This window comes from Oryzias latipes, chromosome 18 (assembly GCF_002234675.1).
Source record: "Oryzias latipes chromosome 18, ASM223467v1".
Taxonomy (NCBI): domain Eukaryota; kingdom Metazoa; phylum Chordata; class Actinopteri; order Beloniformes; family Adrianichthyidae; genus Oryzias; species Oryzias latipes.
Window position 1 is genome coordinate 29,014,332 of NC_019876.2, and position 23,448 is coordinate 29,037,779.

The window sequence follows — 23,448 nt, forward strand, 5'->3', positions numbered from 1 at the left end:
GTTAAAATTTACTTTGTGTGTCATATTCTTCTAAGTGTGTCAAGTTGTGTGTGTTATATTTATTTTTGTTTGTGTGTGTGTGTTATATCTTTCTATGTGTGTGTGTTTGTGTTATATTTTGCTATGTGTGTTTTGTGTGTCATATTTTTCTTGGTGTGTGTCTAGTTGTGTGTTTTATATCTATTTTGTTTGTGTGTGTTATCTCTTTGTTTGTCTGGGTGTTATGTTTTGCTGTAATTTTGTGTTATCTTTTCTGTGTGTGTGTGTGTGTGTCCCATCTTTATGTGTATGTGTTTGTTATATTTCTTTGTGTGTGCGTTATATTTTTCTTAGTGTGTGTCAAGTTGTGTGTGTTATATTTATTTTTGTTTGTGTGTGTGTTATATCTTGCTAAGTATGTGTTCATTTGTGTTATATTTTGCTTTGTGGGTGTGTTATATTTTTCTGTATGTGTGTTTGTGTGTGTTATATTTTTCTAGGTGTGTCAGGTTGTGTGTGTGTGTGTGTGTGTTACACTTTTAAATGTGTTTGTGTGTTGTCGTTTTTCTTTGTGTGTGTTCTATTTTGTCATTATTTTTCATCTATTTGTGTTGTTGTTGACTGCAGTGAGTTTTATTCCCAGCAGGAACAACAACATTCCCACGTGGTTCACCGTCACGTCCACCTGTTTGTCCACCTGAACAGCGGCCCTCAGGACCGGAAGTAGCAGACCCCCGAGCAGGGCACGTGCCTGCTTAGAGACAGGTGAAGCTGATCTAGTCTCTCCACGAGTCCATCACTGATTTCCTGCTTTGTTGTGTTTTGGGTTTTCTTCACCGTCTTTTTCTGGACCCTGAAGCTGCTCGTGTCTGCAGACATCTGTCTTTACCGGAAAAGGACCGGAGAACGGGAGCCCTGTCTGTGGAAGCTGCTCGCTCTAACGCGCGCGTGCGCGCTCGCCTCGCGCTAGCATGTAGGTCCCACATCCTGGTACTTTGTTGTCACGGCAGCCTGCGCTCGGCTGGCGGGGGGAGAGTGGCCGCGGTGTCCGGGTCTCATGTGTTTCCGCACAAACGTTCCCGTTAACGTCCCGGGAAGTTCAGAAAGGTAACGGAAATGCATGCTTCTCTCTCCCGCGCGGCTCCGGGCCGGACCGGGCAGCCCGTCTCGCAGGCAGACAGCGGCCGTCCTGCGGGACAACAGCCGGCGGAAGAACACGCAGTCCCACGGCGGCGGCCCGAACAGACGTGGGTCCGCGCAGAAAGAGCGCGCGGGCCCCGCGTCCGTCCGGGTTCTGCCTCTGTGTGTACCGGGTTCGAACCCAACCCCTGTTGACCAGCAGTAGAGAACCCCGAGTAAAAAATGGCTGTGGACGGTTGAACGGGTTTAAAGGGACAGCGCGGCTTCCTGCTGCTGCCCCCGCGCGCCTTTGTGTGCCAGAATTCACCAGGTGATCCAGGCCGTGCCAGGCCGGTCTCTTTAGGGACAATCGGGGAGGTTTGTCCCCAAACCGAACATGCTGTCAGGCTGGGGCAGAGGGGCTTCCGGTGGGGCACAGCTGAGGGTGGAGGACATGGGCGGCGCAGCGCATTGTCTCCGTCTGCAGCTGCCCGGTTCTGACCCGCTCTAACCCGGTTCTGACCCGGTCTAAACTGGTCTCTACGGAAGGTTTCCTCAAGAACCGCAAAGAGGAAAGTCCGTTTAAGTGTATGGAAGCATTTCTGGAGCATAATTAAAAATAAAACTCAAACCAGAAAAGCTTTTTCATTTTCAAAATAAATCTGCATTTGTGGACTCAAAAAAGAAAAAGAAATCCACCAAAGCACTTTTTCTTTTTCATTCTGTCACTTAACTAAAGCGAAAATGCAAAAAGGGGGTTGCATTTCAACCCCCCCCATGCTTACTATTCTACTGTGTTGTTATGAAAAGAGGATTTTTACTTTTATTTTTGAGTCATTTGATTCTTTTACATAGGGAAATTTTTCATGTTTATAATTGAATTTTGCAACACTTTCACAACAAAATATTTTGAATATGAAATGTCAAAAATCGTTTTCTTTATCATTTTAATTAAGCGACAGAATAAGTTGTGTTGAAAAAGACGAAGCAGTTTGGTGGATTTTGAATTTTCATTTTATTTTTGAGTCAACAAAGACGGCTTTATTTTGAAAATAAAAAAGCTTTTCAGGTATTGACTCGTATTTTTGATTATGCTACAGAAATGCTTCCATATCAGAGGAGGGGAGGGCGTCCAGGAAGAGTCACAGCTGCCTGACTAAACTAAACACAACAACACAAGGGTTGTTTCACGACACTTTACTGTTAATTTAATCAGGCTGCCACAAACATCCTTTTTCAGCTTAAAAAAAAACAAGTTGTTGAAAATAAAAATGATACTTTCATCTTAACGACCCACTTTAATGAAAATGTTTTTTTTGGTTTAGTAAAGCTCCAAGCTCCGCCCCTTTCTGATCATCCACCTGCAGACCAACAGATCCAGGAACGTCTTTGTTTTCCTGGTCTGAGCTGGAATCTGGATCAGAACTGGACGGACGGACAGACAGCCGGGGCCAAAGCCTCCTGGGAAATCAAACCAACATCTTCATAGAGCTTGATGATAGAAACGCTACACGCGTGGTCCATGTGTCTTCCTCTAGATTCTTGAAGGAGTTTCTCCTCACAGTGTCTCCTTGTTGCTACTGAGTCTTGTTCCACCACACTTGTCCTTTTGTTCATGAAAGCCCGTGTCCCACTACATACGTGAAGCGCATATGACACGGATGTAAACTGGTCATACATGAATATACTTGGAAAAAGTCAGAAAAGTTGTGGTCTTTAGGTGAAATGTTCACAGATGTATCAGGAATGAACCACGTTAAAACCACAGAAGAAGTAGGAATAAACACGCTAAGAACACGTAAACCAACGTAGAACATGAACCGTGTGATTATTGTGATGTTTCTCTGTAATTCATCAGTGATTCATGCATCAATGATGTCATCTGAACGTGATCTGTGCGCCGTATACGTGATCTAAAAGTTACACATCAGTGATTCATGCATGAAAAGTCTGTTAGACAAACGTGGAACGCTCCTGGAAAGACACACATTTCTATATACATGTCACAAAAATCACACACAATTGTAAAAGATGTATGTAATAATACGTATAAACCAGTTAAAATACACATAAATTGCGTAATTATCAACCGACCAAAACTTTTGAACTGAATTCTGTCGGTTGAAACCTCGACTGACGTCTGAGCACATCGACGAACTGAAGAAACACGTATGGATGACGTAGATCACACATGGATCACGGAAGACCGACATTCATACGTGGAAAACGTGCACGTCGGCTGTGCGACACGACCTTTACGTACAGCCCGTGTTCTGGACCTTCCACGGCTCGTCCTGCTGAAGGCTGTTGGTTCTTATCCAGTCTTCTGTCGCCGCTGATCCAGACTGAGAACGCTGAACGTCTCGGGAAACCGTTGCAGGTTTCTGGAGATCATTAGCTGCTGAAGACGTGACTCCAAGAGTTTCCAACTGAGACTCTGAACGCCGAGTTCTCTCCAGCTGTGAGCCACAATCAAAACGATAAAATACAAGCTGGAGATGTCTGTGTGTAATAATTCTAAATGTATGAATATTTGAAAGATGACGATAATGACTGGTTTCACAGCATTACTGTCATTCTACCGTTAGACAGAAGCCCCGCCTCCAATTCCGTGATAATTCTAACAGACTGTGTTTTGTGTTTTCCAGGATGCCGGTGTGAACTGATCCAACCTGCCGGCCGCTCTGCAGCCTCACAGAGGACCGCCCCATGAACCGCAGGATGAGGCTGGATGAGAACCAGGCGGCCACGCCCCCCGCTAAAGGGAAAAGTGGTCCCGCGTCCAGTCGCTACCAACCCGCCTCACAATACGACGACGCCACCCTCGCCCAGAAAAGAGAGTATTGGAGGAACAAAAAGCGCGAGCAAAGGGCGCGGCTGGCAAAGCGGAGAGGAAAGGCGACTCTGGACGGTCCAGACAGAAAACCCCAGCACTCCTTCTGTCCCGGTGCCGCCTCCTCTCTGCACCCCAGGCGTGGTGAGATTTATGTTCCACAGTGTAGAAATACAATTCCAAAAAGTTCCCACGGTGCTGCTGACACCCAAAAGGGGGAGTGGCCTGAAAAGACTGAAGTCAGCGAGGTTTTCCCTTCTGTCCCGGCTGAAGCAGCGGAGGAGGCCGCCGTGAGACCCTCAGCAGCGAGGGTTGCCAAAGTGGTTCCCTCACCTTTGGGAGGTGGGTCCCAGAGGAACGCCGGTCCGTCAGTGCCTGCAGTCAGAGCGATGGGGGTCAACAATGGCCGCCCGCGTGCATCGCTGCACGGCGGATCCGTACCCCAAACCCCGTGTAGGCCACAAGCTGCTTTACCAGATACCAGGATTTCCTCCCCTCATGGCCCTTCCTGTGAGGAATCCCAGCCCAAAGCCACACATCCGACGCCCCAACGTGGAGCCAAGGCCCCCACACTGTCTGAGGAGGAGAAGGCCGCCAAGCGCAGGGAGCAATGGAGGATCAAAAAACGGGAGCAGAGGGCCAAAACGGCAGCCCAGAGAGCCAAGCAGAAGATGAAACCGACGGGCCGATCCGACCCGCATCCTCCAGGTCCCATCCTGAGATCCTTCTCATCTGTTCGGCTGCAAAGTGCTGCCGTTGCAATAACAAACACGCTAAAAAGTCCGATGAACGTTCCTCACACACGAGGGAATAAAGCTGCACCGACCAATTCCCCGTTCAATCCCACCTCAGGGAAGAAACCTCAGAATCACGCCTTCCATTCTAACGGCACCAGAGGAAGCGTTCGCTGTAAAACACCCAGACAACGCTCCATCCAAGTCCAGAGGAATCTGACCCCCCAGAGAAACCTGAGATGCAAAAGTCTGCCAGCGTTTGTGACCAGAAGCAGTCCCAGGATCGACCCCAGCGACACGCCTGAGGCGGTGGTCGCCAAGCGCAGAGAGTACTGGAGGGTCAAGAAGCGAGAACAACGAGCCAAACTGACGATGGAGATGAGAACGCGACTGAGGGAGAAGGACTCCCTCATGAGGAGAGTCAAACGTTACCAGCAAATCCTCAACCAGATGAGAAGGGCGCGAGCAGCGGCGGGAAGCTCAGCGGTCCGGGCCTCCGACGCCATCGGAGGGTTCATCGGGGAGGACGGAACGCTGGCTGTGGGCGTTCCTCAGAGTCCCAAAGGCCGCCACACGGCGGGACACGAGGGGGAGGAGGAGGAGAACCACAAGGTTTCCCAGAATTCCCCCATCATCACTCAGCTGCAGCGCCAGCAAAGAAGCTTTGCTCCTGTCGGGATGCACCAACCCTCTCCTCCTCTTCCTCCATCTTCAGCCTCCTTTGCTCCAGCTCTGCAGGCAGTCCGCAGCTCTCCAAGACCAAAGACCGCCACCGTTCCTTCTTCACAGAGCGGAGGTCCGCTGAAACTCTGGGCTCCTCCGCCCAACAGGGACCCCTCCTCTGGACCCAACCTGGGCAGGTGTGCGGTGAAGGCGGCCGCCACGTGGAGGTTCTCGTCTGCCGACTCCGGAGTGTCCGAGGAGATGAGGGTGGCGAGGAAGAGGGAGTATTGGAGGACGAAGAAACGGGAGCAGCGAGCGGCTCTTGCTGCTCGCCTCAAGCTGGGCCTCAGTGCAGCCATGAAGAGGAGAAAGGCTCAGAGGCAGGAGGCGGCAGCCCCCACCCCGCTGGGGAGAGGTCTCAGCCATGGCGCAAGAGACGGGCTCCGCCTCCACAGCAGCACTCCTCCCATCGCCCCACAGGCGGATGGCATCAAACAGGAGGGAGAGTCTGACCCCAATCCTCAGCCAGAGCCAGCCATCTGCCCCGACAGAAAGCCCCCGGCCTCCCCGTTTGCCCCTCCAGGGAGCCAGCAGGAGGCGGATCCGTCTCAGTGTGCAGACAGCCAGGCTGCCACTCTGCTGGCCGTGGCCTCCATGAAGAAACTCCTGGAGGAGTCCCTCAGCTCTGTCTCTGACGTTAAGATGGAGGCGGTGGAGGGCGATTCAGAACCGAACCCACAGCCGGATCTTCAGAGGGACTCGATCAGTCCCATCTCTGCTGACGTGGCCATGCTTCTGAGTGACTGGCAGCCAGACGACCAGACCGTGGAGGAGAAACCAAACCTTCAGAGCTCCTCACAGACCGGCCTTTTTCTGCCGCTCTCAGAGGAAAAGTACTCAGCCCAGAGTCCTTCAGACTTCACCCACAGCTTTGGAGCCTCGGATGACCGGATGCTTCCGTGTCGACTTCAGGGACTGTGCAGCAAAAACGGTGGAACCCGCTGTTCCACAGAACCACCAAAACTGCATCACATCACACAGGAATGCCCCCACCAGCAGGAACCGGAGGGCGACACACGGCGCCCGGCTCCAGAGACGTTTGGCCCCTCACAGCAGCCCAGCAGGGCTGGGGCGGAGCAGCTCGGCTCCAGCAGCCTCCAGAAGAAAAGGGAGTACTGGAAGCTGATGAAGAGGCAACAGAGAGCCCGACTGAAGGAGAGACGGCGAGAAGACGGCAGCTCGCTGCTTCTGACCGGAAGCATTCAGGTGAGTGCTGCCGATTCATAAGAACGTCAAAGAACAGAGATGTAGCTGGAACCCTGTAAGCCGCTCCCCCCCCAGCAAGGCCAGTTCCATTTAGGATTCTTCTGCATCTCCATACGGAGGAACCGTAGTGGTCTCAAGCATAGTAGACGGTTCTACCGGGTTCCACGCTTCTGTCACAAACACACCACTCTGCTGTGGTGCAGCGTTCCACCGGCCTGAGGTCCGACAGTACCCAAACACGATCTGGGAGGTAGAAGGGAATTTTTTGGGCTCTTAAAGTGTTTAATCAGGCAGCCATGGAGGATAGATGAAGCCAGAAAAGCTGCTTCATTCTTGCGTTTGCTGTAGCGTCTAAAGGTCCAGAAGCAGAAAACTAAGACAAAGAATCCAAATGAGGAGCAGTCAAACTTCCAAAGTCATTCCGATAGTCCTTAAAAATTTGTATTTCTTACATTTACAGTCTGTTTCCAGAAAGACATGCATCAGTCCTTTAATAGAAGCGTCCAACCTGGGAGATTTACTTTAGTGCATCTGTGATCTCTGTGATAGCTGCGGTCCATCTGGAACCAGCAGCATCCGTATCACAGGACCTAAACGGGATGCGTGATGCCTGCAGGCTGAGGCTCTGGCATTCCTTCTTTTTAAATAGGAGGGGGCGGAGCTGGCGGGAATAAAGGGGCAGACCCTCGTGGGTGGGCGGGTGACTGCTGGACCCGTGCTGTTGGCGTGGCCGCTGTGAGAAGCAGGTCTGGCCGTGGTATCGTGAGGACAACCTCAATACCACGGCCCCTCCCGTACCGCTACCTGCCGTCCGTTACCGTCCTTCTAAGCCGACCAACTGCTTGAAATGTTTGTTTTTGTTTGGCTCACTTTCAGGTCATTATTATTTCCGTGTTCTTCGGCGTTCCATTTGATTGGTTTAGGCATGAGCAGGTGAGGTGCGGCGTTTTACCTGCGTCAGCGTTTACCGGTGTGGGGGTTGTTATTCAGCCCTGAAAAAGGACATCAGACACGTGAGACCGGAATACTTTTGTGTTCAATAATCATGATCCCTATATGTGAACGCCGCTGTCTTTAATATGTCCATAATCCACCAAAGCACCAATAAATGTTTAGAGTGAAGCATTGACTGTATCAGAGAACTGGACCGAGTCCGTGTGACGTCACCCATAGAACCCATCGCCATGACGACGTCCGTAAGCAGTGATTGGTGGTCAGTCGGTCTGAGTCATCGTTTCTATGACGACTACTGTCACCAATCACGGTGGAAGGCCACGCCCTGAAATCAGTGCTTTGATTGAAGCATTGGATTGGTCAGTTTATAACTTGAATAACTTCAACTACAAAAAAAATCATAAAGTAATGAGTTTTATGGAGAAGATGTCAAAAAAAGGTATCAGATCCAGAACGGTTCTTCTGACCAATGGAATGACAGCTGTTTATTTTGGCTTCTTGGAGCCACTTCCTGTCTGGAAGGCCAGGGGGGGGCGGAGTCACTCAGTCCAGTTCTCATTTACAGTCAGTGGAGTGAACACTGAATGAGTCCCACTAAAATGAATAGAAGATCCCTCCCTCCCTTTGCAAACATGAGTGTCTTGTCTTCTAGATCAAGCAAATCCTGCAGTCCGACCTGCCGGCTTCTTCTGGGGCTGAAGGTCCAAGAGCCCCGCCTCTCCTGCTAGTCAGCCAATCAACAAGCACCACTCAGAGGTCCTCTGACACGCCTCATGTCAAGCTTCCCGCCGCCTGCAGGGTGGAGAAGACGACCCCCACACAAAGGGTTTTGGAACCTCAGCAATATTTCCAAAAGTGGATTCCAAGAACCAACGAGGTAACCTGTGTGCCCCCCCCTCCAGCCCTGAAACCTCCAGACAACCCGCTGTCCAGCCTCAACCTGCAGCTCTTTGAGCCCCCCCCCCAAAGTCCCGCCTGCTCCATCACCAGCCCCAGGAGAGTTCCTCGTGGTCATCCTCAGGTTCCTAACAGTCGGGCGGAGTCTTCCATCAAATCAGCCCCCCTGTGCACCGTGCTTCCCCCTAAACTCATCCCTGGGGAGTCCGAGAAGGACTTCACCAAGAGAAAGAGAGAATACTGGAGAGTCAAAAAGAAGGAACAGAGAGCCAAGAAAGCCATTCAGAAACGAGGACTCAGTCCAAGGATAGGCCCCAGCAGCTGGAGCCCCTCCTTCCCCCCCCCGGACCTGCAGCCACGGGCCGGGCCCGCTCAGGTGAGGTCAGGTCAGGGTCATCTCACTTGAAAACAAGCACATACAGACCTTCCATGGTGTCATGCGTGTCTCCTTGTAGGGTTCTGGTCAGTGGGGAATCCCTTCAGAAGGTCCAGACCACTTCCAAAGGTGTGCTTCCTCCGTCTCACAGCGTTGTGTTCAAGTTTGCCACGAACAATGACAATGAATGTGTGTTTACAGCCACCCGGGACAGTGGACGGCTCAGAGAAGAGGTGAAAACCTGACCGTCTGCTCGGAGTCTCTGTATCCGGACAACGAGGAGGAAGAGGAGGAGGAGGAGGCTCTGTCAGGCACAGTGTGGAGGAGGCACTACCTCATGGACTACGATCCGCTCAACCAGCTGCTGGTCTGCATGGTGTGTGGGGAACTGCAGTACTCTCACAGCCCGGAGGGGGTGAGGGCCCACATCGAGGAGACGCACCCCCACTCCATGACCTTAGAGCCCCTGGAGAAGCAGCGAATCCTGGAGGCCTGGGACGAGCAGGTGTCCCGGCGGGAGCGCTTCTTCAGCAGGCAGCTGCAGCAGAACAGCAGGGATCTGGCAGGTATGCAGTCCAAGAGAAACATCTAGACACGTGCGTCGGCTTTTCTGAGAGAGGAACGGTTAGGCGGTCCAGGAGAACCGGTCCTCGTTTCAAGCAGACTTTGAAAAAAACTGTTTTTTCACATTCAAGGAAAGAGGCTGGAAGATGGGACGCGACGCCCCAAAAACCATTTACCTCAGTTTTTTCTAATGTCATAAAGACGTTTCTGTTATTGTTCTTGTTTGTCCGATTCTTTATAAAACGTTTATTTGATTCCGTTGACAATCTGCATCCCTCTCTTCAAGAGACAAACGTCTTGTTTTTCTGAAGGCCCGTGAGGTTCTGTTTGCGTTCTGGAGCAACCGCCTCATTTTGTGCGTCTGGAATGGTTTCACTCGTCATCGGTACCTTCGTCACTGCCGTCTCCGTCTTCTTCATCATCTGCATAGCAGGTTATTCTCACCTTCTGGAGGTCATCAAAGGTCATGACAGACAGAAGTGGTTCTCACTACGAATCCATTTCTTCATACTAAACTCGTTTATAACCCATGTGCTATCCTATGACACCCCCCCCCCCCCCTTCCATTGAGGTGTTCCCCCTACCATGACAAAGGTGGATAAAGGTGGAAAGATTTCATGTAATCCATGGACACCAGTGAAGATCACAAATCATTGTCTAGTGGGTCTAGATGACCCAACTCCCAATGGTAAAGTGCCTAGGATAGCACAAGGGTTATGCTGAAATCAACCTGTGGTTTATTTGTCGTCTGCATTTAGGGGGAGATTTTTGGCCAAAATAAAGTTTAAATATATCATCTTATACTATGGTGCTGTGATGTTGACAGACAGCTGTCATGTAGTACCGAAAAAAACCCAATGAATGAGGAACCAAACGCGGGACGTCCAGGTCTGCAGGAGCCCCCCCCACCGTCACTAAAACTCACAGCCAACCCAAATTAAGACACAAGAAAACTAAGATCACTGAACTGCATTTACAAAGCCAGAGACGCGACACAAGAGGCCCGTTTCAAACGTCACGTTAATACTAAATTAATACAGAAAAGTTTCCGTAACCCTTGTGCTATCCTAGGCACTTTAACATTGGGAGTAGGGTCATCTAGACCCACTAGACGATGATTTGTGATCTTCACTGGTGTCCATGGATTACATGAAATCTTTCCACCTTTATCCACCTTTGTCATGGTAGGGGGAACACCTCAATGGAAGGGGGGGTCATGTGGACCCCATAGGATAGCACAAGGGCTAAGAAGGAAAATGGGAGTTTAGGATTAAGAGACACTTGAAACAAATTTGAAAGAGGTTGAAAACTCAGACTGCGGATCATCCGCCCTCTGTGCTGTCCGCCACACAGTCGGTGTTACTATGGTTACTGTAAAGTTTACTAACGCTAGCAAACTGTTTCAATTCAGTTTCAATACGCAGCAACTGTGAGACACGACCTTCACCTCTGAAGAGGTCAGGAGGGACTTTCTATGTTCATTCATTTACCAAATTCATTTTTGATTAACCTCCAACAAATCTGTTGAGTTTGTTTGTTTGTGAGAAGAGTTCTGCAGATTCAGCAGCTTGTTGGATCAATCATGTGGTTCTGGACTGAATCCACATGTTCTGGTCTCTTTTTCTGACTTTTCCAATGCTGGAGGAGGAAGTGTTGAGAGCACAAAGCTGTGGAGGAAAAGCCTAAATGCATGCTTGGAGCACAACAGGGAGCTGGAAGCAGACCACCTGGTCTTAGAACGTCCCTCTCTTAAAATGCCTCGTCTGGAATAAAAAACGTCTTTTTTTTAACATTTGACGTCCTGTCTTTTATTGTCCTAACGGTCAATATCTTTAGAACCTCACCTGTCGCATTTTCTTGTTCCACTTTCAGGTGTCAAAGTCCAGAGAGCAGACAGAAATCTAATAGAGTCAGTTATGAACTGCAGAGGTTTAAGGGAGGAAAGTGTCCTGAAACTGAACAAATGATAGAAAAGGTCAAAGGGTCAAAGGAACAGGAAGTAGATACCTGCGGAGGTTGATCAGGTCGTAACCCTTGTGCTATCCCGGCCACATTAAAAAGGTTCAGCACACTGTCTAGTGGGTCTAGATGACCCAACTCCCAACGTTAAAGGATAGCCTAGGATAGCACAAGGGTTACACAGAATTCCAGTTTAAACAGAAAATCAAAGCGGCGTTGTGTGGCCCACCGCCCCCCTTCTGACTCCCCCTCACTCTCCCCCTTCTGACTCTGCTGCTCTGGTCGGAGCTGCAGGTGACAAATTCTTTTTCAAAATGGCAGCTTTTCTGCTGGTTTTATCTCCATAGCAACCGTTTAATGTTTTGGTCACCAGGAGATTAGGAACAGGTTTATGGAAATGTGAAGAGAACCTGCAAAAGAGATTTTTTTGGATTTCCTTGGCAACCGAGGGTTTTTTGTCAGCCACGCCCACATTCCTAATATGGTCATATCCTTTGACATATTGTGTCCAATTTTCCCAGTATCCCAATAAAAATGTGCGAGCGTCGGGGGAACGCCACGTAAACACCCTTCAGGATCGACAAATGTCTAAATCCAACCGTGTTTCCTGAGCAGCGATCCTCCAGGAGTTCAGGAGGATTTCAATTTGAAGAAGGTAGAAAAAGATGGCGGCCTCTTCATCTTCAACACGGCTACAACAGACAGACAACGTTGGCGTTTTTCTCATTCATTTATGACTTTTTTTCTCGTAAATTTACGTATTTTTAAGTCGTAATAAAAAATGTTTTCTGTTTGTAAACTGGCCCTAAAACTCTGTCGTACTTTTTAAGTTCATTATTTGCAGAAATAAGATCCAAAATAACGACTACAAACTCTCAGATTTATTGACTTAAATAGAATTTTTGTTGCATTTTTACATCACTGATCAAACGTGAAGCTCAAGCAGAGCCGCTGTTGAGCATCAAACCGTTTGACAGGAAAGTATTTCATTTTGAAATAAAGTACGATGTTTTCCATCACTGACAGTCATGTGACGCCGTATTGACGCCGTATTTACGGTCAATGATAAACCTCCCCCCCCCCCCCGGACCTCGTCCGTCCGTCCGTCCGTCCCGACGTTAAACTCAAAGTTCTGTCAGAGCTTCCCTCTGCCCCTCCTGGGCTCTTCGTCCAGGACGGCCTGGTCTTCTCCGGGCCGAGGGTCGTCTTCCTCGGTCTCCACGTGGAGCCGATGATGGCGGTCGGACTCTTCGTCGTCCCCCCCCTGCAGGTGCTGAGGTCCAGGGTCCAGACGGAACAGAGTGGGAACCCGGCCCAGGACGGGGTTGTCCCGCTGGAGGTCAGAGATCCACTGACCCAGGGTGGCCCGGTCTCCCCGCCCGGCCATGCACATGGCGAAGACGGGACCCTCATCCACTGAACACACACACAGACGCACACACAATGTCACCACAGTGTGGTTGTGTTGCTGTCAGACTGCTGCACTGATTCCTCACAATCTTCTACGTCGAAACCCTCCTCATCCCAAACGTCCCGGTCCAGACTGAAGTCCAGCTGCAGCGGGTAGTAGAAACTCCTCTCTGGATCATAGGGTTCTTCAACCTGAGGAACAACACAACACACAATCAGACAACGACAACTAACACTACAGCAACAGACTCTCTTTGCACAGACTATTCTATTTCTGAATCCATAACCTCTGTTTGTGTGAAACTAATGAGAAACGCCACATGGATGTTAACAAGGCAACAAAAAGATGAACAAACACAACGAAGTGAAGCAATGATCAGTAAAATCAGTTCTGAAAAAAACTAAAACATGATGCGGTTTGATAATCATCATTAAATTATCACAGCCGATACAAACGTTTTCCACGTATGAAATGTCGGTCATCCGTGATCCATGTGTGATCTACGTCATTCATACGTGTTTCTGTGTTTGTCGATGTGCTCAGACGTCCCCCGACGGTTTCAGCCGACGGGTCTTTACGGGAATTCAGTTTAGAGATGTTCAGACTTTTTTGTCAGTAGAAAATTATTCAGTTTACTTGAATTTTACGCAGTTTATACACAATTATTACCAAAATCCTACACACTTGTGTGTGATTTTTGTGAGATTCATCCAGAAATGTGTGTCTTTCCACGTTTGTCTAACAGACTTTTCATGCATGAACCACTGATGTGTAACTTTTAGATCACGTATACGGCGCACAGATCACGTTCAGATGACATCATTGATGCATGAATCACTGATGAATTACAGATAAACATCACAATAATCACACGCTTCATGTTCTACGTTGGTTTACGTGTTCTTAGCGTGTTTATTCCTACTTCTTCCGTGGTTTTAACGTGGTTCATTCCTGATCCATCTGTGAACATTTCATCTACAGAAACACAACTTGTCTCAGTTGTCACCCCGTTCCTTCATCACATGGAAACTACCCAGAAGGCTTTGTGTCTCCAGGTGAGTCCACAGCTCTTGGCTTTGAGCCACATTTCCACAGCTGTTCCATCCCATAATGCCCAGCTAAGGCAGCTTGTTGGTTCTAAAAAGGCTATTAAAAGCTGGAGTTGGGCCTGATGGGGGGGTTCTTCAGCTCTGCTGCTTTGGGGGGGGTCCGGACTACAGTGAGAGCTGAAAGACCCACTCTCCAAACTTTTACTTTGGCGGGATGGAAAAGGCCAGACAAACTTTGGCCCCTCCCCCACAGAAACCTGACAGCGATAACACTGGAACAACACGAAGCTTTCTCCAACCTGGTCCTGGGGCAGGGGGGGGTCCGCTCTGAGGACATAGTAATAAACACAAGTGCTCCTCAGCCACAAGGGGAAGGGCCCCTCCACGAACACGGGCCTGCGGGGGTCGTGCTTGGCCAGCAGCTCCCTCTGACCGGGGCTCTGGATGCCTGAGGGACAGCAGAAGATTCCCGTTTACGGACCGCTGAAGGTCACAGGATGTTTCTGGACGACCATCGGTACCGTCATTAGGACGGTTTGGACGACCTCTGAACAAACCTAGAATGTAGGGACGGTGGATTTCCTCTCCGCTCTCTGTGACGTCTGAACACGGCAGCTGGTTTGGAAAGAGCAAAAACAGACTTTAGGAGGAAGACGCCTGAAAAACATTCATTCAGATTTAACCATAAAACCATCCTGACTCCGCCCCCAACGTGATGAAAATGCTGTTTTTGGCGTTTTTTGTCAGGAAGAAATTGAGCTGGAATGTTATTTTTTTAAAGTATTTCTTTGTTCAAATTGTTGCGAATCAGGAGCAGACGTTAAATGTTGTTTGAGAATCTCTAGCAGTGACACAATCAGCGGCCCACGAGATGCTCCGCCCCCTTTCTGATCATCCACCTGCAGACAAACGGATCCATGATCGTCTGTGTTTTCCTGGATGGATCTGGTGCGGCACCGCTAATGTTAGCTCACAGCTGTAAGCTAGTGGGAGAGAGTGTGAACAGAGAGCTCTCAACTATGGGTGAGAATATGGGGGAGGGGTTGCCGACAGTCCCGCCCACAACTCACATGTGAATTTCTAATGAACTCCTGCAGAAACGACACGGGTTTTTTATGATTTGCTGGAAACGCTTTGACAGCAGAACAGACGAGGATCAGATGGACCCAAACCAATTCTCCTAGTTAACGGATAGGATCCAGAACCTTCCGTTGGACGTGGTCTTACCTGATGCACGGTGACCTTGGCGTCCAGGTCGTTGGCAATCCGGGTCAGGCTGAAGCGTGCTAGATCCACTGGGTCCTCAGGCAGCTGTTGGGGGATGGGGAACGGGTTTAAATGCTTGAACTTGGGGAACCAGTACATCAGTCGCTGGTATTTCCTCATCGGGTGGCTTTTCTCTCCAAAGATCTGGACAAGAAGGACTTTGGTCTCAACGTTGGGCGTAATACCTGAAGAAAAGGCAGAACCGCGTCATCTCACTGAACGACCTCCTGACAGACGAAGGTCCAATCACCAAGGCTTCAGGCCTTCATTGACCGACCCACCGTAGTTCTCCATCTGCTCCAGCAGCTGGACTCCACACTCCTGCTGTCGGGGGTAGTGGTTGAACATCCGCTGGATGAAGTTGGTGGGCACAAACACCTCCTTGGGGAAAACGTCCAGCAGCCTGTTGTACACGCCGAGGTCTCGCTCCACCCCGAACTCCGGCATCTTCCTCAGAGCGGCGTAGATGAACTCCACGTGACCCCGCCGCCTTATATCCCTCTTGTTGAAGACGTCGATCACCTTGGCGAACGTGGCCTTGCTTTTGGCGCCCATGGCGATCTGCTCGAACAGGTCATCGTGCGCGACCAGAGACGTCTGCCTCTTGTTGTCGTCCTCGCCGACCAAGCGTCCGGGAAGGCGGGGGTCCTTGGCGAAGACGGGACTGCAGTGGAATCCCCTCAGGACCTGCAACAGAGCGTCCAGAGGGGCTAACGTGTCACAAAGGTCAGGAGACTCTTTAGTCTCCTTCAGAGTTACGGTCTAGACATAAAGAAATTATTATTCAAATCAGTCCAAATCATTTTATTGCAATCTCTAGATAATAGAAAAATATGATTTAACACTCAGAAAAATTAGTTTTATTATTCAATTTTAAGGATGATATTTTAAAATTCAATTCAATGAGGAAACCTTTAACTGAATTGACAGCAGAACTCCTGTCACTACCGTTGTATAAAAACAGAGGGAGATCCAATTAAATCTGTTAAAACATATTCATGTGGACAAACATCATATTCTAATTTTATTCTAAACTGAGTCTTTTGCACCTTTTACACTAGTTCTTTGTCACTGTAATCAAAAGTAACAATACAAATACAAGAACCTCACATAGAATACAATCCATTTGCTTAAAAATAGCAAAACAAACATTTAATTTGAAATAATTCTACTTTTTTTTTCCTTTTATGAACGTTTGATTGGAACCATTTGTAACTTGATTGACATATTTGTATTGTGAAAAATCATTGATCATTAAAAATGAATCGCTGGAAAGAAGCGATTCCTGTTTTCAGGAGGTAAAACACAGACGGGACCTTTGATCTCGGACCTGTCACTCACACAGACGGGACCTTTGATCTCGGACCTGTCACTCAGGGCCCGTCAGGAGGGGGTGGGCCGGAACTCACCCGGTGCTGCTGTGGGTTGCTCCGCGCGGCGCGCGGACCGTGGGGTTCTGGCTGGAGGACCCGCGCCGTCTGCCACGAGCATCGGAGCAGCCGCAGATCCTGCAGCCGCTGTAGGCAGCGGGAAACCTTCATGGTGGAGCCATGAAACCCACCGTCCAGATGGTAGATCCACACAGACAGACAGACAGCGACGGCTATCGAAAGAAAGACGGACTCAGGGAGGTCTGAGCGCGTGCCAGGATCACAAGCACCAAAATGTCTCCCACTAGTTATCAGTGACTCCCGGAAGAGATTAAAAAATGAAGCAAAGTGACAAGAAAACACTCAAAACACACCTGAAAACGAGTCTCCTTCAAAACAACCACACGGCGGCAGCTTACCGGGGAACCAACGTCCTCTGTCCGGCACCTTTTTCCTTCCCCCTCACAACAGAGAAAAACAGCAACAATCGTTCCGCAGGTCCGGAGAAGAAAGTTCCGCGCTGTGCTGCCCGGTGATTTTAGACAGAGAAAATGTAAATATTTGTTTACGTAAATACTAACCGTTCTTCCTAACATAAAATACGTCTTAGCAGCAGCAGGAAAAGGCAGAGAGGTGCAGAGATTCAAACCCCAAACCCTCCTGTCAAGGCTGGTGGCAAGTGTTCAACCAGGTGGATTTTAATGTGACAAAAGCTCAGCAAGAGGGAAGATAAATAAATGTCATTCATAAAGTAATAGTGCCCCCCCCCAAAGCTAGTCAGGAGAGGCCTCCAAAGTTTAGTAGAGAAGAATTTAACTTAGAAAAAAGTGGAAAGCCGTTAAAAAAACAGGTTTGCTTTGATAGTTTTGAGGGAAGTTTTATCAAACGATAATTAATGCAATAATCGTTGAGCACTAAATGTTTGAGTAATATTAATTTCTGGAATGTTGTCATGTCTTTTTGTCAGAAGTTACAAACTAGAATATGATAAATATGTAAAAACAAGTTAAATAAAGCACAATAGGGGTGGGTTTATGTTCATTAGCTTTCTCTTACTCCTCAAATAATTAAACTCTTTTGGAAAATAAATTTTAATTTAATAGGTTTAATATGTCGTGTATTGTTTATATAAGTGCAAATATTTATGATTAAGAGTAACTATAAAGGAATATATGTTTGCAACTGTTTTTATATGTTTTACTTTTTAGATTTTTTAATCACTTCGTGACAAATCAGCTTGAGTTTGATATACTTGATCTATACATAAATGTCTTTTGTTTGTCTTTTCGGTTTTGATCGCTTGAAATAAATCAAATCCAAACGGCCTTTTTATTTGTGTATTGGGCCTTTATTTTGGAAGGCTGGACCAGAGAAATGGTTCATAGAATTTAATCTGTTTTTTAAACCAAGAAACTGTGATGTAACTATTGTCAGAAGAGCCCAAAAATGGGATTTTTATTCATTTCTCCTTGATGTGAAATCTGTCTGATGCATTCAGATATTATCTGATCCTCCTGTCTGTTTACCCAGCTGCAGGGAAGGACAATGGGGGGGAGGGGGGTAGTCGGATTGTGTTTTGGGAGTTTGGTTAAGTCTGGTGAGGCTGAACGTGGTCATGTGATCCTCCCAGCGGCGGACATCAAACGGGATCAGCAGCAGCAGATGCTTTATTCAGCAACATGCAGTTCCGGATGACGCCACGCGGGGGCGACAGAAACAGCGGCGCTGAGGCAGCAGCAGGCATCGCCGCGCTGCATGAGCTGAAAACTCCACACTAACATTTTTCGCTCTGGCTGTCAGCGTCCGGGGGGGTTTCTGGGGCTGGGGGGCTGCAGCACTGACATGACAGCGGTATGTCCCGCTGATGGATCCCTGTGAGTTCTGCTGTCAGTTTGGGAGTCGGTAATCCGGTTGCAGGGCTCGCGGGGTTCCTCCTGGCGCGTGAAGCGCGCGGCTGTGAGCGGCATTCACGTTTCCGGTGTGCTGCAGCGCCCGCAGTTGACTGGAGCCTTTGTGAGACACTCCCGCGTGAGCATGGAAAACACACCTTAAAGTATAAAAACACAAACCTTTGGCCGCACCGCGCCTCTCAACCGGATCATGGACTCCTCCACCAACAGTCTGGGTGAGTAGTTCTGCTCCGAACCAGCCGAACTTTAGCGCCAGCCCCGCTGCTTCTGACTGACTGGTTCCGATCCACTGCTCCTGCGGGGAGCAGTCATCCTGGAGTTTTTTTGTAAATGTCCGGTTGGTGGAGGACTTCAGAACATTTGTTTGGGTTCTGTTCACAACTTTCTCTTTCCGTTTCTTGGCTCCGGTTCGGTTCTGACAGTAGTTGGTTTGTCTTCAGCCCGCTTTTCACCTGCAAACGGCCGCGTAAAGCTCCGCGTCGAGCGAGGCGCAGAGATGTGTGCCGCGGGCGCAGCGCCGTGCGTGGGTGTGCGGGGCTGAAGTCATATTTGCGGTTTGGAAGCAGCGCTTTATCTCATGACCTGAAGGCGGTTCTGAGGAATGCCTTCACTTTCGGATCAGCAAACACGGCCCGGATGACAGCAGCGGGTCGGGCTCCGCTCCACGGGACAGACAGAAGCGGCTTTTGTTGCACATCTGGGGCCTCTGCGGGGCCTGCGGGGCCCTTCTGTGCTGATGCCTTAAACGTCTGGGAACGTCTCGTGCGCTCAGATTCCCGCAGCTTTCATTTGGAGGCTCTTAGATTCAGCTGGAGGCGCTTCTTGTTTCCGTTTTTGCATCAATGAGCTGCAGCTCCTGCAGAACTCTGGCTGAAGGTGTCAGGAGCAGCGGAGACCCCACCTGAGGATGTGGACTTCCCCTATAGGCCTCATTCTGTCCATCACGTCTGTCATCCTCCTCCGTTTAGACCAGAGTACTGACTGTACAACAGAAATAACGTCAAAATACCTCGATGGGTGTGTACTCCAATCCACTCATCTTCTTCTCTTCCTTTGGGTGTTTCCCTTCAGGGTCTCCACAGCCAATCAGCTTCCTCTGTCTGTCTCCTGCATCCTCTACCAGCAGCTACCTTCATGTCTTCCTTCATCCAGAGTCCTCCTCTCTGGTCTTCCTCTAGACTCAGCATCCTTCAGTCTGTCCTCTGGACATGTCCCAACCATCTCAGTCTTACCTCTAACGCAGGGGTCCCCAGACTTTTCAGAGACGTTTCCATCCTCTGATGGGGGCCGTGGTCAGTTTGAAACAGAGAAAGTGTGACAGTCGCAGGGGGGCCTAAATGTAAACTGAGAGCCACACAGAACCAAATGTTAACAAGCCGATCTGTTACTAAATAATCCTCTCTGGGTTCTTTACATAAAAAGTCAGTAAATATAAAGTAACAGTATTTTAGATTTTAGAAAATCAATAATAACCACATAAATCTCTGTAGTTGTTCACAGAAATAGAGCTTCTGTTGTCCGTGCACAATCTCAGGTTCAACTTCAGTTGTGGAGCAGAATCTCCTAAATGACTCATGTGATCAGTCTCTTTAGGTTTTTGTGTTCTTTCCTTATAATCCAGTCTTGGATGTTTCCAGGAGGCTCGCCTATAAAACCCTGTCTGCTCTCTCTGATCAACTTCCTAAGTTCAATGCAGTAGCAACATTTTTGGCTTGGCTCACATTTCAATTCAAATAAGATAACTTTATTTATCCCACAATGGAGAAATCTTAATGGGAAAGCTTTATTGACATTTTCCATGCTTCCATGAGTCTCAATCACGTGGCCAGCCTAAAAAAATAATAATGCAAAAGAAAAAAAAAGGGGGGGGGGGGTCTCTCTCTGAGACCCTTTTCAGTGGGCCGGGTCAAATGGGCCGGGCCGTAGTTTGGGGACCCCTGCTCTAACGTGTGCTGATTCCAGCTCAGACGAGGAAAGAAGATGTCATCATCAGCAAAAGCAGATCATCAGAATCAGAATCACCATTCCAAGACTAGAATCAATTACAGCATCTAAACATAGAGCGGGAACATAGTTAGCAAAAAGGAAGTGTGCTGGTAAGAAATACAATTCCAAAAAAAGAAATATTAATACCAATAAAAAAACATTAACAAAACATTTTCTCAGAGGAGATTAACCATCAAACAAAGAAAAGCCCAAATTGTTCCAGTGTTCCGGGACGTGTTAATCTTTTTAATATATTCATAAAATTTAAACATCTCTATCATAAATCCAGTAAAATTGGGAGTTTTTATTTTATTTTTGAAAACTGAGCCCCACCTTGCCTCTGGTGAAGCCACCAGCTACACATAAAAGATTTGTAATCAACTAAAGACACATTTTATTTTAAGAAATTAAAAACTTTCTTGCTCTCGCGGGCCACATAAAATAACATGGCGGGCCACATTTGGCCTTGAGTTTGACACATGTGGTATACACCATTTACCAATTAACCAATCAAATAAATCCATTTATGCATTTGACCAATCAGATCGCCTCCTATAGACGAAATTCATTTAACGTGTTTTTTAAGTTATGTTGACTCTTATTTGAATTAAACTGAAAGGACGTTTTGCTGTTTAGTCATGTATCACAAGTCATATCGTCATCGCAATATTGACCACTAATATCGTAAATCGGGAGTTTTCCTCATATCGTGCAGCCCTAAACTCCATCAGTCTGGACTTTGTCCGGTCTCACCTGTTCACAGGTGAATGGTTTTAAGCATCCCAGCGTTGATAACTGCTTCCTTCTGTTCTCCAGTTACTGTGCAGTGACCATTTGGTCCGGTTAGGAGAAATCCTTTTCTGGTGTGGCTAGCTTGAATGGAGAAGCTTGTAGGTGATGGTGTGACTGCCTGTTGAGGCATTTGTGCTGAATCGTCAGCGTATCTGCATCCGTGAAGGACTCCACTTCAGGCCTGTGATTACACATCAGTTGGAAGAAGATCATCCTCTATTTTTGGGGTTTTCTGCTTATTAAGCGGCTGGTTGTTGCACTAAAAGCTATCCGCCCGTTTGTCTGGCACCCAACGGACTCTTTGATCCAAAACCACCAGCAGACCTCCTATAATTAGGCCCAGTGTGAGGTTTGGTGTCGAGTCCTAAAACACAATGACTATGATTAGCTGACAGACCCGCTGATCCACAGTCAGTGGAAATCAGACATCGGGGCCAAACTCCCAAAGGTCTAACTGCCATCTAGACTTGACGGGTTTGATTCTAGGGAAATGCAATGACTGTAAGCAGAAGAGACACAAGCTGTCTGGTTTGATTTGGCAGTTGATCCGCTTTGTGTCTTTTCCTCTAACGTAGATCAAAGTATCCACATTTCAAAAGCTTTTGTTACAGACCGGAAAATTTGAGCTGTGAAGGTTTGGCAGAAGAAAGAAAAAGCTGTTGTCAACTCGTATCATCGTTTCTGCTCGGCTTTGGCTTCGACACTGGACAAAGAGAAGAAATGAGAAAACAGGAAACAGAAGATAATATAGAAATGTGCTGCTGAGTGTGAAATCAAAGGTTGCTGCCAACATGTGTTCACTTGATGAAATGTGATTCATCAAAGACAATGGTTACAGTTTACTAAAGTACTGAGGCTAATGGGTGGTGGGGTTGGGGGGCTCTTTTGCCCGGGTTATACTTCATAGAGATTTGTTACGCTAGAGACGATCGCATCAGGCTTTAAAACCATTAACTCCTCCCACAGGTTCAGTAAGGGATAGTGGCCGACCGAGTGTCCGTTATGGTTTCTCACAGAAGAAATACATTTTCAGTCCACTTTTAGTTCTTTATTCTTGTTATTTCTTTGGTCTAAATCCCCTTTTCACGTAAAGCAGGCTATTTGATACGTGGCACGGCGTGTTGTCATGGGAACGGCTGAGCCGGCACCGACCTCGTCTGCAGTGGCAATAGAAACCTCTCTCCTACAGGTGGACATGACGACTGTCCATTACCACCTTCTAAATCCACACCGGGCAGCCATTCAGAGTGGAGTATTCCACCCAGACCAATGGTAGAATCGCAGTTATCGCAGACAGTTGTAATCAACACTGGGCCAAGCTCAGTAACAACTAGACGCACAACTGGGATGTGATGCAACTGATGCGATGGCCAATCGCTATACAGAACAAACCAGGCGTCAGGCTATTGGTGGTTTCTGGGTGTTTTGGATCTTTGCTGTTTGGTTGTGAAGAGTGGAACTGGATTCAGAGAGGATTCACGATGAAAACTAGCAAGATGGTGGTGATGAAGAGAAAGGAGCCGAATCCATTATTGCAGGTCATAAGGTATAGTGATATAAATCAAATTGTTGGGCTCTTAAGGTCAAACTTCTAAACTTCACAGACACCAACCTTTGCTGTCGTTCTTTATATCTACATGATTTTAACTTGGGTTGAAGTACTCGCCTGGGCTGGACCTTAGACCGGAGACGTTGGGTTCACTTAAAGTGAACCAGAGTTCATTTCCTCCGATAACCCGGAACACATTTTCAATCTGAATACATCCAAACACACCCTGGGCCAGAACCAGGAACCGGCCTGAGCTCCGGTTCCGGTCCTCAGTCCGATGCTCTGTGCTCGGAGCGGAACAACTGGACCAAAACAACCACCGTAGCCGGGCATTATGGGATGTAGAGAGAGTAGCGGTAATGCACAGCAACTCATTGAAATGAGTGCAGGCTCATTAAAACAACTTTTAACGTGATCCACATCACCTGTCACTATTTTTCCAACCATCTATACGTCATAAACATTTATCAGAGTTCCTTCATAGCCGTCGTCTCCTTGGTAACCGCCCTGCAGCACGACTCCACCAAAGGAGAAGTGTTCAACCTGACGTTGATGCAGACGTTCAGAATCAGTCAGAGAAACATAAAGTTTGAATCAGTGAACTATCCAGACAAGGACTGCAAAGCGCCGGCCTTCCATGATTACTTCTCTCGTTGCTTTGCCCCGCCCTCATAATTCCTGGCCAATGACTGCAGAGATCTTTAGTCAGGTGGTTTTGTTTACAAGCTTTGGTTTGAAACAGGAAAGTCTTCTGGACGGCAGTCTGAGAAC

At 48.1% G+C, this 23,448-nt stretch overlaps 3 protein-coding genes across 7 annotated transcripts in view; 2 read left to right on the top strand and 1 right to left on the bottom strand.

Moving 5' to 3' along the window:
- Positions 1–569: 569 nt before the first annotated feature.
- Positions 570–9,603, top strand: LOC101155965 (serine/arginine repetitive matrix protein 1). 3 transcript variants are annotated; one of them, XM_023966022.1, is made up of 5 exons: positions 570–952; positions 3,747–6,594; positions 8,201–8,821; positions 8,901–8,950; positions 9,023–9,603. In XM_023966022.1, exons 2-5 carry the CDS (start codon positions 3,808–3,810, stop codon positions 9,411–9,413), a joined length of 3,849 nt encoding a protein of 1,282 aa, XP_023821790.1. In that variant the 5' UTR covers positions 570–952; positions 3,747–3,807; the 3' UTR covers positions 9,414–9,603. The 3 variants fall into 3 exon arrangements, with proteins under 3 accessions (XP_023821790.1, XP_023821791.1, XP_023821789.1); XM_023966023.1 differs by having other exon boundaries at positions 570–744; XM_023966021.1 differs by lacking the exon at positions 570–952 and adding an exon at positions 963–1,086.
- A 2,600-nt stretch (positions 9,604–12,203) lies between these two features.
- On the bottom strand, positions 12,204–18,786 carry ecsit (ECSIT signalling integrator). 2 transcript variants are annotated; one of them, XM_023965860.1, is made up of 9 exons: positions 18,510–18,786; positions 16,815–16,901; positions 16,480–16,673; positions 15,352–15,757; positions 15,032–15,255; positions 14,362–14,419; positions 14,104–14,252; positions 12,841–12,946; positions 12,204–12,760 (listed from the first exon to the last, which is right to left on the bottom strand). In XM_023965860.1, the coding sequence occupies exons 3-9, from the start codon at positions 16,609–16,611 to the stop codon at positions 12,480–12,482; spliced, it is 1,356 nt and encodes a 451-aa protein (XP_023821628.1). In that variant the 5' UTR covers positions 16,612–16,673; positions 16,815–16,901; positions 18,510–18,786; the 3' UTR covers positions 12,204–12,479. The 2 variants fall into 2 exon arrangements, with proteins under 2 accessions (XP_023821628.1, XP_023821627.1); XM_023965859.1 differs by lacking the exon at positions 18,510–18,786 and having other exon boundaries at positions 16,860–16,909.
- eml3 (echinoderm microtubule associated protein like 3) overlaps positions 18,000–23,448 on the top strand; it is a 42,279-nt gene continuing 36,830 nt past the window's right edge. The window contains exon 1 of one of the 2 annotated variants that reach the window (XM_011487785.3): positions 18,000–18,565. In XM_011487785.3, coding sequence (XP_011486087.3) covers positions 18,541–18,565 — 25 coding nt within the window. In that variant the 5' untranslated portion in view covers positions 18,000–18,540. The remainder of the gene's footprint in view (positions 18,566–23,448) is intronic. The other variant, XM_023965858.1, reaches the window with a different exon arrangement.

Excerpts from the sequence above, each read along its gene's own strand:
- ecsit (XM_023965860.1), bottom strand. The coding sequence starts at position 16,611 with ATGAAGGTTTCCCGCTGCCTACAGCGGCTGCAGGATCTGCGGCTGCTC. Across the intron at positions 15,758-16,479 it reads GCAACCCACAGCAGCACCGG|GTCCTGAGGGGATTCCACTG; the intron begins GTGAGTTCCGGC and ends GCTCTGTTGCAG. Across the intron at positions 14,253-14,361 it reads CCACCGTCCCTACATTCTAG|GCATCCAGAGCCCCGGTCAG; the intron begins GTTTGTTCAGAG and ends GCTGTCCCTCAG.
- LOC101155965 (XM_023966022.1), top strand. The coding sequence starts at position 3,808 with ATGAACCGCAGGATGAGGCTGGATGAGAACCAGGCGGCCACGCCCCCC. Across the intron at positions 6,595-8,200 it reads TTCTGACCGGAAGCATTCAG|ATCAAGCAAATCCTGCAGTC; the intron begins GTGAGTGCTGCC and ends CTTGTCTTCTAG. Across the intron at positions 8,822-8,900 it reads CACGGGCCGGGCCCGCTCAG|GGTTCTGGTCAGTGGGGAAT; the intron begins GTGAGGTCAGGT and ends GTCTCCTTGTAG.